At 39.3% G+C, this 20,873-nt stretch overlaps 2 protein-coding genes across 3 annotated transcripts; one reads left to right on the top strand and one right to left on the bottom strand.

The window, feature by feature from the left end:
• Positions 1 to 395: 395 nt before the first annotated feature.
• On the bottom strand, positions 396 to 6,690 carry cmc4 (C-x(9)-C motif containing 4 homolog (S. cerevisiae)). 2 transcript variants are annotated; one of them, XM_055643839.1, is made up of 3 exons: positions 6,475 to 6,690; positions 3,698 to 3,762; positions 396 to 831 (listed from the first exon to the last, which is right to left on the bottom strand). In XM_055643839.1, exons 2-3 carry the CDS (start codon positions 3,753 to 3,755, stop codon positions 719 to 721), a joined length of 171 nt encoding a protein of 56 aa, XP_055499814.1. In that variant the 5' UTR covers positions 3,756 to 3,762; positions 6,475 to 6,690; the 3' UTR covers positions 396 to 718. The 2 variants fall into 2 exon arrangements, with proteins under 2 accessions (XP_055499814.1, XP_055499813.1); XM_055643838.1 differs by lacking the exon at positions 6,475 to 6,690 and adding an exon at positions 5,923 to 6,116.
• brcc3 (BRCA1/BRCA2-containing complex, subunit 3) lies at positions 6,141 to 19,345 on the top strand. Its single transcript, XM_055643836.1, has 8 exons — positions 6,141 to 6,396; positions 9,339 to 9,459; positions 10,274 to 10,360; positions 12,622 to 12,710; positions 13,803 to 13,858; positions 14,225 to 14,356; positions 16,206 to 16,249; positions 18,728 to 19,345. The coding sequence occupies exons 1-8, from the start codon at positions 6,292 to 6,294 to the stop codon at positions 18,877 to 18,879; spliced, it is 786 nt and encodes a 261-aa protein (XP_055499811.1). The 5' UTR covers positions 6,141 to 6,291; the 3' UTR covers positions 18,880 to 19,345.
• Positions 19,346 to 20,873: the final 1,528 nt, after the last annotated feature.

Below are 20,873 nucleotides of genomic sequence, written 5' to 3'. Positions count from 1 at the left end.
TCATCAGATACCCACAGCATCGTAGTCACGCTCTCATTTATTTCCTGCCACCAGGAAGAAGATATAGAAGCCTGAAACTAGCGTCCAGGTTCAGGAACATCCTTACAACCATCATCAGGCTATTAAACACTACAACCTCCAAATAAGTTCCCAACTACCTGCACTTCTTGTGGTGAGGGAGGTCCCACTGGGCTCTCTGTGACGGGATTTCAAGATTCTGACCCAGCGGTAGTGGCAGTGATGTCAATTGGGGGGGAAATCCATACTTGGTTATCGCGGACAATCGGCAATAACGAACACTCCGCCCCCCCCACCCCATGGTCTGTTATAACGAGGGTTTACTGGACAGAATTTTGTTGTTGTTTATTGTGTTTACAGAGTACTACGTTTACATGTCTGTTGCAAGTAAGAATTTAATTGTTCCATTTCAGAATATGTGGCAATAAAACATTCTTAATCCATTCAGTAAAGCTTACCAAGAATTAATGCATTGTTGATGGCCATCTACAATTTTAATACATAATGGAGTAAACATACAAAATGGCAACACATTATGATTTAATATTTGACTGGAAACAAATTTCAAGACATCACTGCACTCGTGATCCCCAATTGCTGATCCTGGATTGTCATGTTATTCTGATTTATAGTTTCCTGCTGTCCTGGGATAATCTGACACGGCGTGCTGAAACCAGGGTTTACAGCCAGCGAATAGCCATCAGCTCTTTTTCAAAAAACCCGAACAGCACACTGACGCTTTTGCATGTATCTTACAGCACCTATGCATATCTTGGATCACGTGTTGACATTTGCTTTCTTGATAGTGGTGAGCTGTAAAAGAAACAAATTAAATGTGATCCGAAGCATTCATTTAGCTCCCCATCATTCATCTCAACTACTGCTCTTTGTGATGGGGGAGGGGTCAACCAAATGTTCTATTAATTACTGGTATAATGCCACTGAAGTGACTGGATGATGCTGAAGCTCTAAACTTGCCTTTTGGTCACAATGGCTTTGACAGTCAAGTAGCCAGCCTTCTTGCTTGAGTCAAGATATTGTGTGACAGTTTACTCTTTAAACATTAAACTGAGTCTGGAAAGGCCATCAATCTGGAAAAGGGATTGTTGAAATAAGTGATGATCCAATTGGGTCTGTAGAAAATCTAATTATTACAATGTTACCAAACCAGAAATCCCATTGTGAAGGACCAATGCATCTAGTTATGAGGTTTCTAATTAATGAATTATTTTGGTAATCACTTTTGAAAGGATAATGAATAATGCTACAACATCATCAGGAACGGGGTACTGATTTTAGATACACACAAAAGCCTGAGGAAGGGTCACGGCCAGAACATTACCCATTCCTTCTCTCCAGAGATGCTGCCTGTCCTGCTGGAGTTAGTCCAGCATTTTGTGTCTACCTTTGATTTAAACCAGCATCTACAGTTCTTTCCTACTGATTTTAGATGATAAGCCATGATCATATTGAATGGCGGTGCTGGCTCAAAGGGCCGAATGGTCTACTCCTACACCTATTTTCGACTTCCTCATTCAGACTGTTCGAATTGGTGGAAAGGTGTCAGCCTCGATAACAATCAGCACGGGAGCACCTCAAGGCCGCGTGCTCAGCCCCTGCTGTACTCACTCTATACTCATGACTGCGTAGCCGGTCATAGTGCAAACATCATCATGAAGTTCGCTGACGACACCACTGTTGTGGGACGTATCACTGATGGGGACGAGTCAGAGTATAGAAGAGAGATCGACCGACTGACCAAATGGTGCCAGCACAATAACCTGGCCCTCAACACCAGCAAAACCAAGGAACTGATTGTGGTCTTTGGAAGGGGTAGGATGGGGACCCACAGGCCCATTTATACCAACGGGTCGATGGTGGAAAGGGTCAAGAGCTTCAAATTCCTGGGTGTGCACATCTCTGAAGATCTCTCCTGGTCTGAGAACACTGATGCAATTATTAAGAAAGCACATCAGGGCCTCTACTTCCTGAGAAGATTACGGAGAGTCGGTATGTCAAGGAGGACTCTCTCTAACTTCTACAGTAGTGACACAGTAGAGAGCATGCTGACCGGTTTCATCGTGGCTTGGTTCAGCAACTTGAGTGCCCAGGAGCGGAAAAGACTACAAACAGTAGTAAACACTGCCCAGTCCATCATTGGCTCTGACCTGATGTGAGGTTATCCATTTTGGTGGCAAAAACAGGAAAGCAGACTATTATCTAAATGGTGGCTGATTAGGAAAAGGGGAGATGCAGCGAGACCTGGGTGTCATTGTACACCAGTCATTGAAAGTAGGCATGCAGGTGCAGCAGGCAGTGGAGAAAGCGAATGGTATGTTAGCTTTCATAGCAAAAGGATTTGAGTATAGCAGCAGTGAGGTTCTACTGCAGTTGTACAGGGTCTTGGTGAGACCACACCTGGAGTATTGCGTACAGTTTTGGTCTCCAAATCTGAGGAAGGACATTGCCATAGAGGGAGTGCAGAGAAGGTTCACCAGACAGACTGATTCCTGGGATGTCAGGACTGTCTTATGAAGAAAGACTGGATAGACTTGGTTTATACTCTCTAGAATTTAGGAGATTGAGAGGGGATCTTATAGAAACTTACAAAATTCTTAAGGGGTTGGACAGGCTAGATGCAGGAAGATTGTTCCCGATGTTGGGGAAGTCCAGGACAAGGAGTCACAGCTTAAGGATAAGGGGGAAATCCTTTAAAACCGAGATGAGAAAAACTTTTTTCACACAAAGAGTGGTGAATCTCTGGAACTCTGCCACAGAGGGTAGTTGAGACCAGTTCATTGGCTATATTTAAGAGGGAGTTAGATGTGGCCCTTGTGGCTAAAGGGATCAGAGGGTATGGAGAGAAGGCAAGTATGGGATACTGAGTTGGATGATCAGCCATGATCATATTGAATGGCGGTGCAGGCTCGAAGGGCCGAATGGCCTACTCCTGCACCTAATTTCCTATGTTTCTATGACCTCCCTACCATCGAGGGGATCTATCGCAGTCGCTGCTTCAAAAAGGCTGGCAGCATCATCAAAGACCCACACCATCCTGGCCACACACTCATCTCCCCGCTACCTTCAGGTAGAAGATACAGGAGCCTGAAGACTGCAACGTCCAGGTTCAGGAATAGCTACTTCCCCACAGCCATTAGGCTATTAAACTCAACTCTTACAAAACTCTGAACATTCATAGCCCATTATCTGTTTATTTGCACTTTATCTGTTTATTTATTCATGTGTGTATATATTTATATAATGGTATATGGACACACTGATCTGTTCTGTATTATTCATGCCTACTATATTCTGTTGTGCTGAAGCAAAGCAAGAATTTCATTGTCCTATCTGGGACAAATGACAATAAACTCTTGAATCTTGAATGTTTCCATGTTTCTAATATTTCTATATCAGGTTTGAAAGGTAAAGCACACCTGACCAAGGGGCATTGTTCAACTGAAATTTTGTGTCCTGTGGTTTACAAGCTGTACTTAAAGCTGCTAATTTTGCAATAACTGCGTGATGCTGTTCAATAAAAACAAATTACATTAGTCGAGATCTCAATGAGATGAAACAGTTGTGTAATAAAGTAATTCATGATAGATGATATAGAATACAAGATGAATGTCCAACTAGCAAGAGCAAAGCATATTAAAAGAAATGGGAAGAGACTCACCTTTTAGACATTTCTGTATTTCACAGGCTTGTTTTTTGCAGGGATCTTTGGCGGGCATTATGTGCCTGAGAAAGCAAGAGAAAAAAAGCCATTTGTAACTTTTTCCAATTTTATTACAATTATCTCACTTCTGTCGTTACTTCTGGAGGGCTGATCCTCTTCTATCCAAAGCAATTTAAACACATTTTACACATTTGGTGATATCAAGAATCATATGTTGAAACAGTGAAAGTAAAGCTAGATAGATCACCTGACATCATTAACATAAGCACCTGATTCAGACACGACAAAGTTATTTCCAGCTTGTTCCAGTATAACAAGTCCTCCCCACAAAATTTAGGGATAGTTGATTTAATTGGGAGTCACAAGTTTGCAACTGCCTTACATAATCACACTCCCAGCATCAAAAGTTACACATTACTCCATACTATTATAGGTAGACAAAAATGCTGGAGAAAGTCAGCGGGTGAGGCAGCATCTATGGAGCGAAGGAAATAGGCAACGTTTCGGGTCGAAATACGAGATGCTGCTCCTACAATATACGGTGGTCCTCACTCTGGCCATGGAGGAGGCCCAGGACAGAAAGGTCAGATTCGGAATGGGAGGGGGATCGATAGCATTTCTCAAACTCAAGGCCTCTAACACCAAGAAGTATTAAAGCAGCAAGAAAGTGGGAACTCGTGATATGCAAATTTCCCTTTGAGCTGTGGAAATAGTCAATCCTCCAAATCATTCATCCAAATCCTGCTAGTGCCAAGTTATGCTGCATGTATATCTAATACAAAAAATTCAAATATTTAGAGAACAATTTATTACCCCTCAGGTACACGGTGCCCAAGAAGAACAAGATAACATGCTTCAATGGCTACTGACTGGTGGCACTCATGTCTATTGTGATGTACTGCTTTGAGAGATTGGTTATCACACAAATCAACTGCCTCAGTAGATGGGCAATGGATGTGATCTCACTGGACCACTTGGCCAACAGGAAGACATGAGTGAGGCTGTTATTTGTTGTTGTTCAACACCATCATCCCTTCTAAACTCACCATCAAACTGGGCCTCTGGTCCTCCCTATGCAACTAAGTCATTTAATTCTTCATTGGCAGACCTCAGTATGGATTGGCAATGCCTCTTTGATGATTGTTAGCACCTCAGCATTGTGTGCTCAGTGCTCTGCCTTACTTTATCTATATTCATGATTGTGTAGCCAGACACATCTCCAACACCATCTTTAAATTCTCTGTTGATAGTAATCTTTTTGGATGAATAATGTTTAATAATGTCAAATTACAGAAGGGAGATCGACAATCTGGTCGAGTGGTGCCTGAACAATAATCAATGTTAGCTAGACCAAAGAGCAAATTGATGATTTCAGGAAGGGAAGGCCGAGGGACCGTGTACTGGGCTTCACTGGCAGGATGGTGGTGGAGGTCAACAGCTTCACGCTTCTGGGTGAACATATCTCTGATCTGTCCTGGGCCCAGCCCCTAGATGCCATCACAAATGAGCTCACGAACGCACTGCTTGCTCAGATTTTGAGGAGATTTGGCATCTTGTCAGATACTCTATTGAACTTCTAGTGTACGATGGAGAGTAGACTGACTGAATGCCTCACAGCCTGGTTTGGAAATTCAAAATCACCAGAACAAAGTAGGTTGCAGAAAGTGGTGGATATTGCCCAGTCCATCAGTGATTGCAACCATCCTATCTAAGCCCCAGCCCTATCATTTTGTTTATATTATTATCCCCATCAGTCCCTTCCCTCAGAGTCCTCTGCTCCGTGGCAAACCCAGCCTATTGTCAGGAAATTTAGATATTATAGATCATAGTAGGGAAGAAAAGAACTGAGGTTCGAGTCAGGAAATACAAATGGCAAAAATATGTGTAAAGATGGCATTGCCTGTGAACAATCGGGGGAGGGAAAGAGATGTCATTTTTGGAGCACAATTCAAAACTTTTAGTGTACTCCTAAATCGGACTGAACCACCTCTCGCCGCTAATGTCCCAAACATTGCCAAAGAATTTACAACATGCTACAAAGAAAATGTTAACAATCGTTTCTGATCTACAATCTGCTGTATGTATACTTATTAAAATGAATAATACTGGAAAATACAGCATTTTTGCAGCTTCTTAGGGTCTCTAATTGCAAAAGTCGCAAAAGTTAATCACTAGCTGATTTTGCCTTATTAATAAAATATCCATAGATCCATTACATTTACCTTAACTTGCATTTCAGCTGCGATACATTTTGCACCAACCAGCCTGCACTCACAGACCCGGAGATAGTGTCACCTAAAACTCGGCTCGTGTTCGTCCATGAAGGAATCGATGAGAAGTTAAAATTGCAATCTTCTCAAACATCTGATACCACGAGGAACACTGTGTTCACTCCGTAGAAAGTAAAGGCCGTGCATTGCCACTTGTTGTTGGTGTCCCAGCCGCAGCTTCAGTGGGATATTGTCCCGGAACTTGGTGGCGGGCCGCGTTTTCCAGCCGACGTCGGCCGATTCCTCCGTTGCCGGGGATGAAGAATATCCGGTTTCAATAAATCGAGTTTAGATTTGATTTGCAGCAGTTACCGGGAGGACATGGCGGTGTGCGGGGTCCACCTGGATTCTGATGCTTTCCTTGTCTGTTTGAATCACGCTCTGTCCACGGAAAAGGAGGAAGTGATGGGACTCTGTATTGGAGAGGTACAGATCCCTTAGCAACCAGGCCCGGCGGCCGTCACCTTAGCAACCGCGCGCCCCTCAGACTAACCAAGGCCTCACCTTAGCAACGGGGCCGGGGCCGGGGCCGCTCACCCCGGCGTCGGCGTCTGGTACCCGGCCTCGGGCAGAACAATACAAACCATCGCCTTCGGTACGGAGGCAGTGCCCTTGGAACCAGGCCTGGGGCTATTGCAAAGGCCGAGGCAGCAGTCAGTCATGGCCTGATTCCCACTGCAATATCTCCATCAATGGGCGACAAAAGGGAGACCACTTGCCCCCATCCCGTGCTGGCGTCAGGAAAAAAGTTCCCCCCAGTTAATGAGCAAGTAATCTTAACCCAGCCGAGACCGATAAAACAGGGGGCGTGTAGACAATCCATTTCACTAACTCCCTGGAGAAATAGTACTGACCGTCCGTGTTGACTCAATTTGATTGTAAATTAAATAGATTAGATGAAGAAAATAACATTTTGAAAACAGTACAGGAATAAGATGACGCTCGATGTATGGCAGAAGCAGGTGACGCTTTCTTAGCAGAAGCAGGCTACTATAGACTAATCATTTCCAAAAGATTTCCCCATATGAATTTTCACTGTACGTCATTGTAAACCAATAAGTACAGAGTAATTGCTTTGATTATATCAAAACTCCATTGTCGTATCATCATAGTCTTGGATGGTAGAAGGAGAATAAGATGGATCTTTATTTTTAATCAATCTCATCAACTTTGCTATAACTTTCCACATTTCTCTCATATTGATATAGTTAATTTCTGGAACCCTCCCTTCACATCATTTTCCATCTATCTCCAATTCTTGCGACAGGTTTGTGATCACTGATACTTTGACTACACTTCATTTACCTCAGTCTGAAGAAGGGTTTCAGCCCGAAACGTTGCCTATTTCCTTTGCTCCATAGATGCTGCTGCACCCGCTGAGTTTCTCCAGCATTTTTGTGTACCTTCATTTATCTCAGTTCCTTTGATGGCCCCATTCCATTTTCTTATGTCTATGTCATGTCATTGACAATGCCATCTTCCATACACCTTACAAAGGATATATCTTTCATTGTAACGAGAGTTTCCTGTAATTTACAGGATTCATAAAAGTAACAAATCAATTTCCCAAATATATGATCTTCTTTCATTCCTTCCATCCCAGAATGATGATAGGTGTCCTGGTTCTTGCTTTCTAGTTTCTACACAATAGAACACTATTTCAGCCATTTCTTGCATCTCTGGTGAATTACCATCTTGCCTTCCCTGCCTTGTGAGAGTTGTGCAACCAGTGCACCTTTTACCTTTTGTTGCTGTTCAGAGCCCCTAAACATGTATAATAGATAGAGAGATACATCGTAGAAACAAATCTTTTGGTTCATCGAGGTCACGTTGCCCATCAATCACCCATTTACATTAATCCTATACTAATCTAATCCAATTTTAGCCATCCAGATTATTATTAATGCCACAAAATTCTACCAGTCACCTATGCAATAGAGGCTATTTCCACTGGTCAATTAACCTACGAGCCTGCATGTCTGGAAACCAGAGCACTGGGAGGAACCCCATGTAATCACAGGAGTAGATGTACATTCCACACAGACAGCATCTGAAGTCAGGATTGAACCCAGGTCTCTGGCACTCTGAGGCAGTGACTCTATCAGTTGCACCACTGTGTTTACAGTGAAAAGACAATTCAATTGATTCATCGTAATTTACTGTATTATATTCAAAGCTAATAATATAATCTATGATTTACATTGGGGAGACCAATTGCAGAATAAATGACCACAGTGGAATACTATAACTCAGCTCATTTGTGTGACCTTGAGCTTCTGATAACCAATACCTTTAACTTTCAGTCTTAGTAACCTGACCTTCCTATGTTAGGCTCCTCTGCAGATCCAGTAACGCTTGATGTATTTTTTGTATTATATAACAGCTTTCCGGGCTCAATTTTTTTTCTAATATCTGCAATCCACATATGGACCTCTTTTTGCCTCTTAACTCATCATCACACCCATTCCTTTTGCTACTTTATCTGGGAAACATAACATTTTCTTTGATCAATTTAATCTTCCAGGGCTCTTTGGATAGAGGGTTGTTTCCAAAGAACTGGGGAGTAGCAATTACCTGTAAAATTCCCTTGTTCAAAAAATGAAGTAAGGAGTTAACATTTACCTCATCAATGTGGGTAATGCAGCTAATGTGGTGTACATGGACTTCCAGAAAACACACAATAGGCCTAGTATCAAAGTTGAAGCACATGACATAAAAGGTTGTTTTCCCCCAGTATGTCATTAATAATAGCTGAGGCCCCAGTACTGATCCTTTTCAAAATCCATGAGTAAAACCTTACAATTGAAAGTGATTAATTAATCCCAGGTTTATTTTTTCATGCCCTTTAACCATTTTATCCATGCATAGAGTAGCAGCACCTCATATTTCGCTTGGGTGGTTTACACCCCAGTGCTATGCTCCAATTTCAGGTAGCTCTTGCTTTCTCCTTCCCCTCCCTTTCCTAGCTCTCCCACAGCCCACCGTCTCTGCCTCTTCCTTTCTTCTTCCCGTTCCCCCACCCCTACATCAGTCTGAAGAAGGGTCTCGACCTGAAACGTCAACTATTCCTTTGTTCCATGGATGCTGCCTCACCCACAGAGTTTCTCCAGCATTTTTGTCTACCTTCGATTTTTCCAGCATCTGCAGTTCTTTCTTAAACATTTTATCCATGCAAATCAGTGATCCATGACTAGATTTCTCATTTTGTGTAACAACCATAATGTGTCAGATTATTAAATGAAAATTCATTATTTGTTTCTCTGATTAATTGTGAGGCCAGTTTCCAGAAATGAGAGAATGTTGTATAAATTTGAAAGGCTCAGAATTAAATCAAAATATAATTGGTGAATCCCTTTATATTTTCTTAGGTTGACACAAGCAGGATTGTTCACATTCATTCAGTTATTATCCTCCGTCGCTCAGATAAGCGCAAAGATCGGGTGGAAATTTCGCCAGAGCAACTATCTGCAGCCTCTACTGAAGCTGAGATATCCTTTCAGTGATCACACAATGGAGATTGCTATGGTGAAGGGTTCTGCAGTTATAAAGCTTCTTATTATTTTTGTTTAGAGTGTCCAACATTTCTCGCTGCAAATATTATCAGATAATGTTTTTTCCCATCTGTTATCAGGCAACTGAACCATCTTATCACCAACTGGAGAGTGGTCCTGACCTATCATCTTCCTCATTGGAGACCCTCTTTAATTGGATGTTACTGTTCTTTATCTTGCTCTAAAAGTTATTCTCTTCATCCTGTATCTGTACACTGTGGATGGCTTGAATGTAATCATGTATATAGTCTTATCTACTGACTGGATAGCCCGCAACAAAAAGTTTTTTCATTGTACCTTAGTACATGTGATAATAATAAACTGAACTAAACTAATTTGTTCATGTTCCCACAAGGTAAGTAACTTTGAATCCAGAATCTTCATTAGATAGCCCCAGATTGAATACATGCATTTGATATGTGTAAACAAAAGACAAGGATTGCAGACCTAAACATGTTTATTCTTTACAGAATTAAATTTCCAAAGGATTCAGGTAAATGTTCTGTAAGCTACAATAGCAAAATATGATGCAGACAATTATTAATGTTTTATTTCTGGAGAGAAAATCATTCACGACTTTATTTTCTTTGTAAATCTCTGAAGGTATTTTGTGTGCATTAAGGTGTTACTATGAGAGGGATCCGATAATGTTTTTCCTACTTGGAGATTGCAGTGTTCAGGCTTTCTAGAGAAGAATCTCTCAGAAAGATAAGTGATTCAACTTTAATTTATAATCTTTGACCAGTTGCACAGATTAGCTGATATGACTGGCCACCCAATGAGAGTGGTGGGATGGTACCATTCTCATCCACATATCACCGTATGGCCTTCTCATGTAGGTAAGTAAATGAAGGAAGTGAGCATTGAGTAAATATGAGCTAATGTGCACTGTGAACATTTAAAAAAATTGTTTTATTATTTTTTGCACCTCACTGACATCCAATTTCATTCATGTTAACAGCTCCCTCGTATGGATTTTAACTTTCACTGGATGATAAACTTAACATTTGTTCATTATATATCCTGGAAACATTCAGCAGGTCAGGCAGCATCTTTGCAAATAAAAACCGAGCTAATATTTCAGGACAAAGACCTTTTATCAGAACAAGGAAGGGCAAACAGTTTGCCTTTAAGTAACAAAGAGGGTGGGGAAGAGATGAATGATACAAAGAGAATTTCTCTGATCAGGTGAATCCACTGGTGCGGTGGAGATGAGTTGTAAACCAACTCATCAGATATATGGTTTAATGTGGGCAGTTAGCGAAATAATTTGAACAAAGGAATATAGAAGTAATGAAATGAGAGTGGGAGTGAATACAAAAGTTGCAAAATGTGGAGCTGTGGGACATGCTTTGCTAATAGAGAAAAACAAGCAGAGTCCATATCACAAATGGAGAGGTCAGTTCTAATGCACCCAGTATGCAAGTTAACTAAAGAAGTATAATTTGATATTGACTCTAAAAGGATGCTTAGGTGGAAGATGAGGTGCTGGTCATCAGCCTTAAATAGGACTTTGTTATACCAATGCTGGAGATTAGGCCAGATTAAACTTTGCCAGTATATTATCTGTTATCCTCCTACAATACTGCTTCAGATTCAAATTATAACCATATAACAATTACAGCACGGAAACAGGCCATCTCGGCCCTTCTAGTCCGCGTCGAACACTTACTCTCACCTAGTCCCATCTACCTGCACTCAGACCATAACCCTCCATTCCTTTCCCGTCCATATACTTATCCGATTTATTTTTAAATGATAAAATCGAACCTGCCTCCACCACTTCCACTGGAAGCTAATTCCACACAGCTACCACTCTCTGAGTAAAGAAGTTCCCCCTCATGTTACCCCTAAACCCCTGTCCCTTCATTCTCAAATCATGTCCTCTTGTTTGAATCTTCCCTACTCTCAATGGAAAAAGCTGGTCCACGTCAACTCTGTCTATCCCTCTCATAATTTTAAAGACCTCTATCAAGTCCCCCGTTAACCTTCTGCGCTCCAAAGAATAAAGATCTATCTTGTTCAACCTTTCTCTGTAACTTAGGTGCTGAAACCCAGGCAACATTCTAGTAAATCTCCTCTGTACTCTCTCTATTTTGTTGACATCTTTCCTATAATTTGGCGGCCAAAATTGTACACCATATTCCAGAATTGGCCTCACCAATGCCCTGTACAATTTTAACATTACATTCCAACTTCTATACTCAATGCTCTGATTTATAAAGGCCAGCACACCAAAAGCTTTCTTTACCACCCTATCTACATGAGATTCCACCTTCAGGGAACTATGCGCAGTTATTCCTAGATCCCTCTGTTCTCCTGAATTCCTCAATTCGCTACTATTTACAATGTACGTCCTATTTTGATTTGTCCTACCAAGATGTAGCACCTCACACTTATCAGCATTAAACTTCATCTGCCATCTTTCAGCCCATTCCAAATGGCCTAAATCTCTCTGTTGACTTTGAAAATCTACTTCATTATCCACAACACCACCTATCTTAGTATCATCTGCATACTTACTAATCCAATTTACCACACCATCATCCAGATCATTGATGTATATGACAAAAACAGTGGACCCAACACAGATCCCTGAGGCACCCCACTAGTCACTGGCCTCCAACCTGACAAACATCCACCATTATCCACCATTACTCTCTGGTATCTCCCATTCAGCCACTGTTGAATCCATCTTGCTACTCCACTATTAATACACAACCATTGAACCTTCTTAACCAACCTTCCATGTGGAACCTTGCCAAAGGCCTTACTGAAGCCCATATAGACAACATCCACCACTTTACCCTCATCAATTTCCCTAGTAACCTCTTCAAAAAACTCAAGAAGATTAGTCAAACATGACCTTCCAGGCACAAATCTATGTTGACTGTTCCTAATCAAATATATATTATCTCTAAGTATCCTTTCCATTAATTTGCCCACCACTGACATCAAACTAACAGGTCTATAATTGCTAAATTATATTGAATAACTTTACCTGCAATATCTTGAGCTTTTAGCTTGGTTACCATGTGTTGTACCTGTTGTAAAATTTGCTCATGAAACAACATTTATTTGCTCTATTTCTCTCTATCAGATGTCCGAACTCAGGCCATGTACCAGATGATGGACCAGGGTTTTGTAGGGCTTATCTTTTCTTGTTTCATTGAAGACAAGAACACTAAGGTTTATATAAGTTTTTATTCTTTTGTGTGCTGATCCAGACATCAATGTTCATTGCTTCCCCAAAGAGATGGAGAGAAAGCCATTGTGTTTATTGTTGGTTTAACTATCTGGTTATATAATGATATTGGTGTAACTGTTAATGATAGACTAAAAGTGAAAAAGCACAAATTATATATGTACAATTGTGATTGATAAAACAAACACAAATTTTGGAAATCAGAAATACAAAAAAAAAAGAAATGCTGAAAGACCTCTCCTGCTTTTAATCATTTGAGAATGTTTTATTAGTTTTAATATATGATTGTATAATATAATTTAAATAAGAACAAGTTATCTGGCCAACATTTAGTCAATTTACAAAAGCAAGTTAATTGATCATTCTATTTAAACTTCTGTGCACATTGTGTTTGCTAGAGCCAACACAAAATCCATCTCAGCAGTCAGTGACTAAAACATGTGGAATGTCCCATGGACATGACAAACCATCTAAAAGCATGTTGCTTCCTTTTTTTTCAAATCTTGCTTGACATGCAATGCATTGTCTATTTGAGAGACATCAGAGAAATAGAAAGAAACATGTTGGCACCCCCTGGCAGTATCAAACGTGGTTGCAGCAACTCACAGATAAAAAAGTTCTTTGCAAGTTTTCCTAAGAAGGAAACCTTCATTCCAAACTTAATTTCCCAGATCAACTTTCCTCATTGCCTGAATAACGTGACTGCTAATTAGTAAGAACTTGAACAGTCTTGGGCTTGATATTATTCCAAGCATTTTCAGCTATCAGAAGATGGGGCACTTTCATCATTTAATCCCCTGTGGATTTGAAAAAGGAAGTATGAACAGAATTTTTATTTGTCATTATGTTCTACTCCAAAGCAAAGTTGAACAATCCCTAGCTGCTTTCCTTCATGATTAATACCATACCAATGTAGCATGTTTATTTTAACAGTTAATGATTAAGCTCCAAACATTTTTATTTTTATTTATAAAAATAATTAATTTTTCTAAATAAAACCTATGTTTAATAGCTTATTGAAAATGTATGTAACATGTATAAAGAATACATTTTGCCTTTCTCCTTGTTTGTTTCAGACTGGTCGAGTTCTTTACACCTGTTTCCAGTCAATTCAAGCGCAAAAAGGTTCTGAGTGAGTATAATCAAATATATGTCATTATGTTAAACAATATTTATTAACGGTCGTGGTTCTTGATGTATTCTAATGAATGTTAGTAACATGAGGGAACTCTCGGTGAGTGAATGGAAACAATGATATGTTCTTGCACTCATTTTACAGTAACTCAGTCTGGAATTGATGACTTGCTTTCTCTGACAGGTATTGAACTGGAGAATGAAATAAGCAATGTATAGCAGAAGACTTGTTCTCAAAATATATTGATGATGTTAGGGCTCTGCTTTAATCTTTAGGAGTATACAAATATCATAAATCACGAGCTAATCTGAGGACCAGGAAAGCATAAGAACCCTATTAATGTTTTTAATCATTTTATATCAGGTATGAACGAATTGAAATCCCTATTCATGTCGTGCCACATGAAACTATTGGCAAGGTATGCCTGGAATCTGCAGTGGAACTTCCAAAAATTCTTTGTCAGGAAGAGCAGGATGCTTATAGAAGAATTCACAGGTAGGGTGCAAATGAAATACAACCAAGCTTAATACTACACACACACGCCATCTGTATGTACACTGCCATGTTCATGGTTGAAAACATTATTCATACATTTCTTAATTGTAACATAACTATTTCAAGTCAAGTCAAATCAAGTTTATTCGTCACATACACATACTAGATGAAAATGAAAAGTGGCAATGCTTGCGGATTGTGCAAAAAATCAAACAAACAAACTACAAACAGAATGGAACAGAATTCACATATTACATATTTGTGGGAGGGAAGAAAAAGGAAAAAAAACAGCAATTTAAAAAAGACACCACACAACAGTAAAATGGTACAGTAAAGTTAGTCCCTGGAGAGATAGAAGTTTACAGTCCTATTGGCCTCTGGGAAGAAACTCCTTCTCATCCTCTCCGTTCTCACAGCATGTCAATTGAGGTGTTTGCCTGACCATAGCAGCTGGAACATTCCATTGCTGGGGTGGAAGGGATCTCCCATGATCATGTTGGAGTTGCACCTTCTGATGTATAGTTCTCCTCTCCCTCTATCCCCTTCCTCCCCACTCTCCCTCCTCACCTCCCCCACTTTCCTCTCCCTCTCCCCTGCCTACTCCCACCTCTCCTCTCTATCCCCCTGCTCCCCCACTCCTCACCTCTCCCCTATCCCACTCCACCACTCTCCCTCCTCCACCCCCCCCCCCACTGCCCTCCTCTCCCTCTATCCCCCCCATTCCCCCTTCCTATCCCACCCCCCCACCCACACAATGAAAATTGCAATGTTTTTTTGTAAATGAAACTTCTCCCCTATCTCTCTCTCCCCCCCCCCCCCCCCCCCCCCCCCCCCCCCCCCCCCCCCCCCCCCCCCCCCCCCCCCCCCCCCCCCACAATGATAATTGCGGTCTTTTTTTTTGTAAATTAACCCTCCCCCCAAGAATTTGATAAAAAGTAAGTTTTTATGGAAAATCACGATTTTTTTAAATGAGTATCGGGATCCCATTGTGATATCATTGTGAATGAAAACGGAAGAATTTGAATAAACACTTTTATTTTGAAAATTGCGATTTTTCGGTAAGTGAGATTCAGGATCCCATTATGACGTCATACACTGCTAACGAGCACTGCAAGTGGAAGTGATTTTTGTCAAAGTGGTTTTTGTAAAGTTTAAAACGTGACTAACGTAAATTATACCATCAATCTGAACGGATCTTGCACAGCGCATCACAGGACAATGGTGAGTAAGGTGGGCCAAAAATTGCAGCGCTATCGTGGAGCGTTTTGTCATAGTTTCGGGATCACGCACACTCACACGCGCGCACACACACGCACGCACGCATACAAACAAACATGATGAGAGTTTCAGTAATATATAGATTACATATATACATCTGCAATTATGTAACCTGTATACAACCTAACTTCAATTTGGAAGTTCTGTTTATAGTACTGGTCAGTCCTGTATAGAGTAAAGGACATAAATTTAAAACTCTTGTGTGTTAGAAGTGGTTTACATGATGCTTCTATTAGTCACGTAATAAAAAGATAATGAACACACCATTTTGTCAATAATTGCTTTTGAGATCACGTTCTATTTTCCTGCTTCATTTTTTATCAAACTCATGGTTCCAAGATGGAAAGTTTTGCATTGTTCGGGAAATGCTGTTACTCTTTGGTTACAATTTGTTAATCATGTTTGGAAATAAGTTTAGAATGTTGATAGCTGATTATATTTATAACTAGGACAGCATTTTATTGCCTGTTTGAAGTTTATTTATTTAGGTTTATTTATTTATGTTCTCAATAAATTCTTAATTTGAAGATGAAATTCTCTATGGAGTTGTAATTCTATATATTTTTTTCAGTCTGACACATCTGGATCCAATAACGAAGATTCATAATGGATCAGGTAGATAATGATTTAATGTGTTTAAAATGAAAGAAATGAACATTGAATGGTATAATGGAAGAGTTGGCGGCATGGGGGTGGCACAGTGGTGCAGCGGTAGAGTTGCTGCCTTACAGCGAATGCAGCGCCAAGACCTTGGTTTGATCCAGACTACGGGTGCTGTCTGTACAGAGTTTGTACTTTCTCCCCATGACCTGTGTGAGTTTTCTCCGAGATCTTCGGTTTCCTCCCAGACTCCAAAGACGTACAGGTTTGTAGCTTAATCAACTTGGTGAATGTAAAAATTGCCCCTAGTGTGTGTGGGATAGTGTTAATGTGCGAGGATTGCTGGGCGGCGTGGACTCGGGGGGCCAAAGGGCCTGTTTCCGCACTGTATCTCTAAACTAAACTAAAGTACTGTCAGAGACTTGTGTCATGCTCCTGAGGAAAGAATCCAAGTTTGTCTAAAGTCTGAAGAAGTGTCTCGACCAGAAACATCACCCATTCCTTCTCTCCAGAGATGCTGCCTGTCCCACTGAGTTACTCCAGCATTTTGTGCCTATCTTCAAATTTGTCCAAATCTCTTCATAACTAATATACTCCAATCCAGCCAATATGCTAGTGAACCTCCTCTGCACCCTTCCAAAGTCTTCACATCTTACTTTTCTGTGATACTGTGTACTATACTAAGCCTCAATAAATTCAGTTCCATTGTAATCATGGAAGTTTTAGTAGCAAAGTTCAACATGCAACTTTAGTGCTGGTGTTACTATCTGGCATGGTTGTCTTAGGCAACAGAGGATGAACGTTTACTGTGTGGTTTAACATTTTTACTATTGGTATTATTTTTGCATTCCTATGTGTAGTGTTCACAAACATGTACTATGCCATATTCAGATACACCTTGAGTACTATAGCCATAAAACATTTTTTTTTCAATTAAAGAAGGTAGTACAATGTACTTGAGTGATTTGTAATGAAATTTATATTGTTGCCTGCAATGTAATGCGAGCATCATTGTCGCTATACCACAGGTACATAGGTACCACATTATAGATGATAGAACCTGTGGCATAATTGAAATATGCTGGAAAATTCTGTGAAAATTACTTCTCCAAACTAGTGTCCATTGTTAACTAAGGAGAGGAAATGCTTGAAGTACTTTCCCTCTGCATATGCAGAAAGGGGAATTTTTTTTTCAGAGGTTAATGAAATAAATCATTGATTTTAAACATTGACTTTGTTTCTCTATCCAGCTGCTTGGCCTGTTGAATATCTCTAGAATTCTTGTTATTTCAAATTCCAGTTAGCACATTAATTTATATCTGAACTGTGGAGACAGCGCCTGTCCAGCATTATTGTGTATATTTTCTTTACTGTTGGTTAACTTCTTATCTGAATGCAGTTATTGATGTAACATGATTTCATGAACATTCCTTGAATGCTCATTATTTTCGTAGGGACTGGATTATGGAGTGATGGAGTGAGCCCTTCAGTCTAGAGAGGTGGAAAATGCCTTTATATTGGAGGGAAGGCACCAATAGTGTCTCTGAAAAGAAGAAAGGATGATTTGTTTTAGGTAGTTTCAAAAATTCAAACAATATTATCCCCATGGATCCCAGTCCCACGACACATGCATACGGATGGGGGTCTTTATTTGGAAGGAATACAGTGCAGTATGTTGGAATTTTTGGAGGTTATGTAGTGTTGGAGAAGTTGAGCCAAGAGAACCTAAGAGATGGATGAAATAGAGCAAAGTAAGTGATGTTATGTGTGAGGAATTAATTGATTTTGTTGAAGGACTAAATTGGAATGAGAGGGCATGCAAAAATAGTACACCATGCGGAAAATGTTATCTGTGTAACGTGAAATATTTTTCTCCATGCAATTAACTCAATAGATAATTGATTTTTTTTAAAGGTTAATTTTATATGGATTCACTTTATGTTAGTGTAAAATATTAAAACTACAGCCAAATCTTTTGACTTCTCTCAGCTTCTCTCACCCTTCTCTCATCTCTCATTGTCCCACTGTATAAGTTCTGAAACAAGAATTCAGATGCACAGAAAAATAAATTCTTGAATCAATAAAATACAGAGAGGAAACATCCAATACTAAAATAGAGACAATTTATATTCTGTAATAACCTCGCTGTGGTGTAAGATTGTTAATCACAATTGAAAATGAATGATTAACAAGGCATTAATGGGAATAAAAGATTTGGCTCTTATACATATCTCTAGCTATGCGAGAAGTACTGTGGGTGTAATTCTGTACACATTTCATTGGGTTGGATAGATTATGAGTTTGGTGTACTTTATCCCAGTTTCGGGTGTTGCACCAAGTTGCACTAAAGAAATAATGTGTTTCTTAGGAACCTACAATTTCATGCTTTAGATGCAAATTGTGCACTGATGGGGACTTCTTTGCTTTAAATATATATTTTTCTTTTAGGTTCCTTCACTGCAAATAAGTTAATTTTGATTTGATTTTCCCCAGTTTTCACAAAGAATCTGTGCAGCCAGATGTCATCTATTAGTGGTCCTCTGCTACAGTGGCTGGAGGATCGTTTAGATCAGAACAAACAACACATCCTGGAACTTCAGCGGGAGAAAGAACAACTCCTCCAGGAACTAGCAGTCCTAAAATGAAAGGGATTGTAGGTGATGAGGGAAGATAAACGGAAAAGTGTAACCAGATTATCTTTTTCTGATGAGCAAAGAAGCCATTTGACTGCAACAAAGCTATGTAGCAAAGCTTTTGTATCAAGTTTGAGATCTCACTCAATGTATTACCTTTATTCAAGCCTGTCCAACAAATGGAAGGAAGCACACATTGGTTTTGGTTGGCTTTTACACCAAAAGGAAATGTTTCCAGTAATTGCTGGATATGCGTCCACATTTCTGGAAACCAGCACTGGGATCAATAGCTCTATTTATATCAAGTTGTTGTTTGGATTAGTTTGCTGACAATATAAAATAATTATTCTTTCATTTGAACCACGTGGAAATAGAAGTTGGTTTAATTAATGTTATCTCTTGAGACCAAGGAATTTGTTGAGTACTTGATAAATTGTTTAAAAAAAAAATGGCTACGTGTTTTTATTTGTTATTTACATTATAAAACTGAAATTTGAGGCACCTATTTGATGCTATGATTTATTTAAATATAAATATCTAAAAATAATATGCCAAATTCAAGAGCTTGTGCATAATGTAGAACACATCTTTGAAAAACTCAAAAGGCATAAGACATGTTATACTTATAAAGTGAAACTATTTATTTGTAATATTTCATCCCGTGGATGAATTTGGTGACTAGACAAAAGTCTATGTGAATAATTCTGTTCCCAACTTCAGAAATATTTAGGATGCATTGCCATTTAAAGTGTCAGCATATCATCTATGTGCATGGCATTGATTCATCTCTGCACTTTGGAACATTTTAGTGATATTTGAATGGAATATTAACTTAGCGAAACACAATATCTTGGAATGTAGACACAAGGAATTGCAGATGCTGGTTTCCAAAAGAAAAAAACAAAGTGCTGGAGTAACTCATCAGAACTTCAGTAAGAATTGCATATATTTTCCAGGAATTGATCCTTTTCACAGAATTATTGGACCTCCATGGAAAGTGATTTACAAACTTTTTTCCAATGTGCTGGCGTAACTCAGTGGGTAAGGCAGCCTTTCTGGAGGACATGGACAGGTGATGTTTTAGGTTGAGACCCTTCTCCAGAGTCTGAAGAGTTGCATACTAATGTCCTCCGGAGATGCTGCCTGATCACTCAGTTTTTTTGTAAATCAGCATCTGCAGTCCTTGTAACTTAATAAGAGATTTCATACTGATGATCTTTAAAGATGAATAGGAAATCTAATGAATTGTAATATAAAGCTATAGAGATTGAACCTAAACAGCTGTAGAGATTAAACATAAACAGTATTAAGAACAAAATCCAATTTCTACTTCTATAGTAACATCAGAATGTTCTGCTTTAAATATTTTATGTTTGTATATGTTTATAATATTAAAAAGATATTAACTTAGGGATGTTCAAGCAAAAAATAATTAATTCATATATCTCTTGCCTTGATTATTGTTTTAAACCGTCCACTGTCAGCAGTAGCATTGGATATTTGTTGTTGTTTTTTAATATAGGCATACACATCTTATTCAGTATCCACCAAATATGTTGCACCTCATAAACATGCAAGTAAAGCAATAATTTTGTAGTGAATAGAAAATCTGGAATAGGAAATAACAAAGCTACAATAGATGATACATTTTACTTAACCTTCTCACGTACTAAGCTAGAATTCTGATTCCAGCTTCAGTAGCAAATGATCTTTCTTACTTAATGTGAATTAGATTTCGCAGCCTTAATAGAAATGTCAGCAGATAAATGTTTTAATTGGTAACATCTTCATAGAGCAACAAACACCTTTTTCTTAGTTAAAGGAAGTGTGCTATTAATTCAGAAATCTTGCGTCAATTGTTTAAATTCTTGTCTCATTTACAGCTCAATTTTAAACATAAATGTAACAAATTTCACAGACGTAGTAAAATATCAATCAGAAGTAGAAAATATATTTTGAAATATTTCAATATTTTCATCCCTTTTTCATTTCTGGAAAGGTTAGGC

Source organism: Leucoraja erinacea, chromosome 12 (assembly GCF_028641065.1).
Source record: "Leucoraja erinacea ecotype New England chromosome 12, Leri_hhj_1, whole genome shotgun sequence".
In the NCBI taxonomy this organism is placed as follows: Eukaryota; Metazoa; Chordata; class Chondrichthyes; order Rajiformes; family Rajidae; genus Leucoraja; species Leucoraja erinaceus.
This window is presented reverse-complemented; position numbering and strand designations above follow the sequence as displayed.